Raw genomic sequence first — 8,120 nt, 5'->3', positions numbered from 1 at the left:
AATAGAGGCAGAATAAATATTGAAGATGTCTACAAGAGTTCCTTGCAAAAGAAAGCTAAATGCATTCTGTTTCATCCACCTCTGTTATACAATGCATATTGAACAGGCACGCTCTCAATGTGAAACTATGGAAGTGCAGACCTCAGCCTGCCCGCCTCTCCTCCTCAATCAAGTGGATTTTAAGTCAAAACACAATTTGCTATCTCCTCCACCCTTAAGCAATGGAAAATTACAGAGGTGTGTGGCTTGTGAGACGCTAGACGTGTGTTAATACTGCCACCTAGTGGTTCTAGAAGTAAAGACAGGCTTATCCTCAGGGTGCATTCCCTCCCCTTGTGAGACGCTAGACGTGTAGAGGGTGTGTTAATACTGCCACCTAGTGGTTCTAGAAGTAATGGACAGGCTTCTCCTCGGGGTGCATTCCCTCCCCCCTGTGAGACGCTAGGTGTGTTAATACTGCCACCTAGTGGTTCTAGAAGTAAAGACAGGCTTCTCCTCAGGGTGCATTCGATATCAAAAAGGAATGGACTGAAAAAAAACGTGCAACGAAAAATGCTATGCTTTAAATGTGTATTCACTACGATATTTTTGACATTAATACATTTGATCATTCATATTAATACTATAAACGCTTTACAAGGGTGGTTGTAATTCATCTTTGTTGGTGAAAATTTTACTTTTTTTTTTGTTGCAAGGCTGAGAAGAAAATACAGGACTCATTCCAAACGTAATACTCAAAACTCTTAACTTTATTAACAATGGGTTTTCTTTAACAGTCAAGTGACCATCAGACCGAACTTAATAACAAAATGACTACTGGCGCATCTGAGGACATGATTTCTTGTCTCAGCGTTAGTTAACATGTTCATTACAAAAGCATAAAAGACCACAAACTTTGACAGAAACCAAAAATACTGTGCAGTACAGTGGAACATGTAAGATTAAAACAACCTAACATGTTGGGGAATAGACAATGGTATTTGGAACAATTTCAAACCTGAATGAAACCATTACCTCGGTTAATGCATTTAATTTTATGGGGTAATATCAATGTTCTACACAATTCCCAGAGCGATCTAACTAAAATAACAGGCCAAATAATATTTATTCTGCATTAACTTAAAACCATTGGTCATTCAAAACTCGCAAAAGGTAACGACTAAATAATTATTTGCGATTTGTCAACTACACCATTTTTTTTATCCTTCAGGATCCAGGAACACAGCAGAACACGGTTAGCTGCTAGCCCACCCTGAGAGGAGGAGCGACCAAGACGACTCCGTCACCTCTCACAAACAACATGGGGATGTTCCTCTTCGTTGACTGAAAAATAGAAAACCACACGATTGAAATTAAATTGCCGTACTGAACCTTCTTTCAGCATTTCAGTGTTACATTCCTAGGGCTGTCTGAGCACCTCTTCTGGGATCCAGAAATCTTGGTAAGAGGAGCACCAGCACACTACCAACTATAAAAATACATGTATTTAAGCAATGCAGAATTTCATGAAAATAGATTTGATCGTCACTTCGACTTGGTTTGGAGATCTGTGACAAACAAGAACCCCCAATTCCTTTTCTAGGGGTAATGAATGTAAATGTTTTTACAAATACCTACAAATCACTTCTCCAGGGGGATATTTAACGACAGAAATAAACATTTCAGCCATAACAGCTATTCTTGGGTTAGATCTCAGACACACAGTTGACAATGAAGGGAGAAAAACAGAGGGTGGTCGCCCCATCACTGATAAGACAATCTAGGGCCCCCCTATGGTGCATGTCCTCTCAGTAGGACAATCTAGGGCCCCCCTATGGTGCATTTCCTCTCAGTAGGACAATCTAGGGCCCCCCTATGGTGCATGTCCTCTCAGTAGGACAATCTAGGGCCCCCCTATGGTGCATTTCCGCTCAGTAGGACAATCTAGGGCCCCCTATGGTGCATTTCCTCTCAGTAGGACAATCTAGGGCCCCCCTACGGTGAATTTCCTCTCAGTAGGACGATCTAGGGCCCCCTATGGTGCATCATCCCGTCAGTAGAGGATGCCTGGTTATTTTTTTTTAAATGCCTTCCTAACCATCTTAAATAAGCATGCATCATTCAATAAATTTAGAACCAGGAACAGATATAGCCCTTGGTTCTCCCCAGACCTGACTGCCCTTAACCAACACAAAAACATCCTATGGCGTTCTGCATTAGCATCGAACAGCCCCCGTGATATGCAGCTTTTCAGGGAAGCTAGAAACCATTATACACAGGCAGTTAGAAAAGCCACGGCTAGCTTTTTCAAGCAGAAATTTGCTTCATGCAACACTAACTCAAAAAAGTTCTGGGACACTGTAAAGTCCATGGAGAATAAGAACACCTCCTCCCAGCTGCCCACTGCACTGAAGATAGTGTTTCCGATCACCACTGATAAATCCACTATAATTGAGAATCTCAATAAGCATTTTTCTACGGCTGGCCATGCTTTCCACCTGGCTACCCATACCCTGGTCAACAGCACTGCACCCCCCACAGCAACTCGCCCAAGCCGTCCCCATTTCTCCTTTTCCCAAATCCAGTCAGCTGATGTTCTGAAAGAGCTGCAAAATCTGGATCCCTACAAATCAGCCGGGCTAGACAATCTGGACCCTCTTTTTCTAAAATTATCTGCCGAAATTGTTGCCACCCCTATTACTAGCCTGTTCAACCTCTCTTTCGTGTCGTCTGAGATTCCCAAAGATTGGAAAGCTGCCGCCGTCATCCCCCTCTTCAAAGGGGGTGACACTCTAGACCTAAACTGCTACAGACCTATATCTATCCTACCCTGCCTTTCTAAGGTCTTCGAAAGCCAAGTCAACAAAAAGATTACCGACCAATTCGAATCTCACTATACCTTCTCTGCTATGCAATCTGGTTTCAGAGCTGGTCATGGGTGCACCTCAGCCACGCTCAAGGTCCTAAATGATATCTTAACCGCCATCGATAAGAAACACTACTGTGCAGCCGTATTCATTGATCTGGTCAAGGCTTTCGACTCTGTCAATCACCACATCCTCATCGGCAGACTCAACAGCCTTGGTTTCTCAAATGATTGCCTCACCTGGTTCACCAACTACTTAAATTCTTGGACCGACTCTCTTCTCTGTATACATCAATGAGGTCGCTCTTGCTGCTGGTGAGTCTCTGATCCACCTTTACGCAGACGACAACATTCTGTATACTTCTGGCCCTTATTTGGACAATGTGTTAACAACCCTCCAGGCAAGCTTCAATGCCATACAACTCTCCTTCCGTGGCCTCCAATTGCTCTTAAACGCAAGTAAAACTAAATGCATGCTCTTCAACCGATCGCTGCCTGCACCTGCACGCCTGTCCAACATCACTACTCTGGACGGCTCTGACTTAGAATACGTGGACAACTACAAATACCTAGGTGTCTGGTTAGACTGTAAACTCTCCTTCCAGACCCACATCAAACATCTCCAATCCAAAGTTAAATCTAGAATTGGCTTCCTATTTCGCAACAAAGCATCCTTCACTCATGCTGCCAAACATACCCGTGTAAAACTGACCATCCTACCAATCCTCGACTTCGGCAATGTCATTTACAAAATAGCCTCCAATACCCTACTCAACAAATTGGATGCAGTCTATCACAGTGCCATCCGTTTTGTCACCAAAGCCCCATATACTACCCACCATTGCGACCTGTACGCTCTCGTTGGCTGGCCCTCGCTTCATACTCGTCGCCAAACCCACTGGCTACAAAAACTACAAAAATCTCTGAAACTGTAAACACTTATCTCCCTCACTAGCTTTAAGCACCAGCTGTCAGAGCAGCTCAGATTACTGCACCTGTACATAGCCTATCTATAATTTAGCCCTATCAACTACCTCTTTCCCTACTGTATTTATTTTATTTATTTAGCTTCTTTGCACCCCATTATTTTTATTTCTACTTTGCACATTCTTCCACTGCAAATCTACCATTCCAGTGTTTTACTTGCTATATTGTATTTACTTTGCCATAATGGCCTTTTTTTTGCCTTTACCTCCCTTTTCTCACCTCATTTGCTCACATCGTATATTGACTTGTTTCTACTGTATTATTGACTGTATGTTTGTTTTACTCCATGTGTAACTCTGTGTTGTTGTATGTGTCGAACTGCTTTGCTTTATCTTGGCCAGGTTGCAATTGTAAATGAGAACTTGTTCTCAACTTGCCTACCTGGTTAAATAAAGGTGAAATAAATAAAATAAATACATTTCCTCTCAGTAGGACAATCTAGGGCCCCCCTACGGTGCATTTCCTCTCAGTAGGACAATCTAGGGCCCCCCTACGGTGCATTTCCTCTCAGTAGGACAATCTAGGGCCCCCTATGGTGCATGTCCTCTCAGTAGGACAATCTAGGGCCCCCCTACGGTGCATTTCATCTCAGTAGGACAATCTAGGGCCCCCCTATGGTTCAGTTCCTCTCAGTAGGACAATCTAGGGCCCCCCTACGGTGCATTTCCTCTCAGTAGGACAATCTAGGGCCCCCCTACGGTGCATTTCCTCTCAGTAGGACAATCTAGGGCCCCCTATGGTGCATGTCCTCTCAGTAGGACAATCTAGGGGCCCCCTTTGGTGCATTTCCTCTCAGTAGGACAATCTAGGGCCCCCCTACGGTGCATTTCCTCTCAGTAGGACAATCTAGGGCCCCCTACGGTGCATTTCCTCTCAGTAGGACAATCTAGGGCCCCCCTACGGTGCATTTCCTCTCAGTAGGACAATCTAGGGCCCCCCTACGGTGCATTTCCTCTCAGTAGGACAATCTAGGGCCCCCTATGGTGCATGTCCTCTCAGTAGGACAATCTAGGGGGCCCCTTTGGTGCATTTCCTCTCAGTAGGACAATCTAGGGGCCTCCTATGGTGTAACTAGCCTGATTCAGCTTATCAACCAGATAATTATTAGAAGCAGGTGTGCTAGATTAGGGTTGGAGTTAAAACCTACAAGAGGGCAGCTCTCCAGGAACAGGGTTAGAGTTAACCTACAGCAGGGCAGCTCTCCAGGAACAGGGTTAGAGTTAACCTACAGCAGGGCAGCTCTCCAAGAACAGGGTTGGAGAACCCTTCACTAAAGTCTGAGACTTTAGGCCAAGCCCTGGTGTAGCTGAAATTTCTGCAGTTGAAAAGGTGGCGTAAGCCCTTTTTCATACCTTGTAAATTTCTTCATACGTCTCCTCATCAATCTCTACTGTTGTCACCGTCTCCTCAACATCTCCCAAGATCATGTTCAAGTGCTGATCGTAGGCCTGGAACAAAGATAAAAACGCATTAGACTTATGCAGGCCTATAGTTCGGCGAGACAAGATGATAAAGCTCGCATTCAGGGTGACAGCTATACACAACATTATAAACTAGGTGATTCGGGCCCTGAATGCTGATTTGCTGACAGCCGTAAGGTCAAGGTATGACAAAACGTTTATTTTTAATGATCTAATTACATTGATAAGCATTTTGTAATAGCAATAAGGCACCTCAGGGTTTTGTGATATATTGCCAATATACCATGGCTAAGGGCTTAGCCATGGTATATTGGCCATATACCACATCCCCTTGTGCCGTATTGCTTAGACTACATCATTGTTCAAACATTCGGCAACATTACAAAAGCAACCAAGATGATCACCACGGTCATACAACTAACTAACTACCTACGTTCAATCTGCCCCTGAGTTCTCGGTCGTTTCTCATCTTAACATATATCCTTTCATCCAAACTGAGCCTGATCAGATCCAGGGGCTCCTCCACTGTGTTGGTGGTCGTTTGCTGCAACACAAACCAAAATGGGTTAGGAAGTTGTTCACACTAGATATCGTTTTCATGCTAAAATGGTTGTCAATAAGTAGCCTAACTTGTGTTAGAATCACATTTCAAGCATAGACTATAGATATGAATACATTTAAAGTTACAAGACCTCTCTGTGTGTCTACTTCGCGTAGAGCTCTGGTCCAGGGCGTTAGTGCGCTGGTCTACATCTATTCAAACCCATTACCATTGCCTGGGGACCAGACGTTGAATTTCTAAATTCACCGCCTGGAACATGACAGTGTTTGATTATGGAAATGTCTCTCTAAGGTCCTCTACAAGCCGGAATGTTTAAAACCTACTATTTACACGTACTCTGCCTATTGTCCATGGTGTTAATCCTTCAACTACTCGACATTTTCTATAAAATATCTACAGTATCCAGTCTCGTTTACCCGAATTGTTATAGCACGTGCCTTTGTTCATGAGCAAAACATTTGCCATAATCTTAGACCCGCGTTTTGAAGTTGGGTTATCAACAGCGTTACTTTCCGATGGATATGTTATCTCAAAATTCGACCAACACCACGGCCAATCGGCAGAGTAAGTTTCAATATAATTGTATTCAACATTAGTGTCTGGTTAGCGACTTGACTAATATACAAGCTAGCTTGTTTGCTACGATTGATAGCGATGGCTGCTAATCACCATGCTAGCTAGCCTCTCTTGCCAATTAAAACCCACACCCATGTTTTTGCAATGATGCTGTTGGCGTAATCTACTGATACAAACCGGTGTACAAGTCTATTTCCCTACTCGAGTCTAAATAAATAAATGTTTTGCACAGAGAAAGATTGATCATAAAACGTTTAGCTAACGCCAACCTGTTCAACTTCATCCGCCATTTTTGAACAGTTTCCCAGAATTCCTTGTGGTGAAAGGGTATGTTCGATTTGTTCACAGAAGTAAACTGTTAAGCAAGTAGATTTACATGAGATGCACAGTACCAGCGCTGCGTACATTCAGTATCCTTCAAATGTTGATTTCATTCATGGCGATTAATAATTTACCTACCTCAGCTCGACCCTGATAAACAATAAATAGCAGTCAATCAATGCAAAAGCGCCCCGCAAAACCACGCAGATGGGTGCGTTCCAGGGTGTATCCGATTTGAGAGGTCGAAAGTTTATTGAACGTGCGATTTTCCCATCCTTTCATGTTATTAATAGCCTACTTTAGGTTTTGCCTTTAGTGTTATAGCCTGGTTGAGATATGTCGCGCATGTCCATATGATTTGTGTCATTAGGTGGGTTTTCATGATTTCACACGTGAGTGAAACCGAGATGCGATTTTTCCCGCATGTCCTCGCCACGCGGGAGAGAATCCAGGGATGAGTCATGCAACCGCAGTAGACTTACACACCTCATCATCCTTCTCACCGATACCATCATCACACTGTGATGCTGATCATTTAAGCAGGAGGACAAGAGTGTCTGGGAATTATATATGTTTTTATGTTATTTATTTTATGTTTGTGTGGTAGGCTATCCGAGGTGAATGAGTTCTCCGGTTGCGGTTCTTGCGGTGTGCTTCTCCCGGTGTCTTGTAGTGTTTGAATGTTAAATGACGAGACAGAGGCGTTGATCACTGTGCCATCTTACACCCATAGCAGTATGTGTCTCAGAAATGCTCCGTATGTAACATCTTGATCTGTTTTATTCTAGAATGTTCTGGGGCCATATTGTACCAATGTCAGCATGTAAACTGTCCATTTTATATGAATTTGAAAGGGAGAACTCTCACATCAGAATGACATCTTGACTGTAAATTGTATCGATTTTTTTATATTTATTTTTAATTTTTAGATTTCATGTTTTTCATTGATCAACACGAATCCTCATGTAGCTATTGTATAGTTATAGACTTTTCAATATTTACATAGGGAGTTCCTTTTATGTAGCCAGGTAGGCTAAATGGCAATCATTAATAAAGGTTTCTAGCAGCAAAGCAGGTTTTGTGAAAGTAGGTTTTAAAGCAGTTTATATACAGTATGTAAATGCACCAAAGGAATGTAGGGCTAAGCAACTAAATAGTCTCTTGAGATGTAAAGTGTATTGTAATGTAAAATGTGATGTTGTACATGTAAAGTGTATTGTAATGTAAAGTCTATTGTAAATGTAAAGTGTGATGTTGTAAATGTAAAGTGTAATGTAAAGTGTGATGTTGTAAATGTAAAGTGGAATGTAATGTAAAGTGCATGGCAATGTGTATTGTAATGTGTTGTAAAGTGTAGGGTGTTGTGATTTAAAGTGTATTGTAATGTAAAGTATATTGTAATGTAAAG

General features: G+C 42.5%; 1 protein-coding gene across 1 annotated transcript; it reads right to left on the bottom strand.

The window, feature by feature from the left end:
- Positions 1–728: 728 nt before the first annotated feature.
- On the bottom strand, positions 729–6,869 carry lsm3 (LSM3 homolog, U6 small nuclear RNA and mRNA degradation associated). Its single transcript, XM_021610723.2, has 5 exons — positions 6,851–6,869; positions 6,661–6,746; positions 5,687–5,797; positions 5,185–5,280; positions 729–1,323 (listed from the first exon to the last, which is right to left on the bottom strand). The coding sequence occupies exons 2-5, from the start codon at positions 6,679–6,681 to the stop codon at positions 1,243–1,245; spliced, it is 309 nt and encodes a 102-aa protein (XP_021466398.1). The 5' UTR covers positions 6,682–6,746; positions 6,851–6,869; the 3' UTR covers positions 729–1,242.
- Positions 6,870–8,120: the final 1,251 nt, after the last annotated feature.

This window comes from Oncorhynchus mykiss, chromosome 7 (genome assembly GCF_013265735.2).
Source record: "Oncorhynchus mykiss isolate Arlee chromosome 7, USDA_OmykA_1.1, whole genome shotgun sequence".
Lineage (NCBI taxonomy): Eukaryota > Metazoa > Chordata > Actinopteri > Salmoniformes > Salmonidae > Oncorhynchus > Oncorhynchus mykiss.
This window is presented reverse-complemented; position numbering and strand designations above follow the sequence as displayed.

Excerpts from the sequence above, each read along its gene's own strand:
- lsm3 (XM_021610723.2), bottom strand. The coding sequence starts at position 6,681 with ATGGCGGATGAAGTTGAACAG. Across the intron at positions 5,281-5,686 it reads AACTCAGGGGCAGATTGAAC|GCCTACGATCAGCACTTGAA; the intron begins GTAGGTAGTTAG and ends TCTTTGTTCCAG. Across the intron at positions 1,324-5,184 it reads CGTATGAAGAAATTTACAAG|TCAACGAAGAGGAACATCCC; the intron begins GTATGAAAAAGG and ends TCTATTTTTCAG.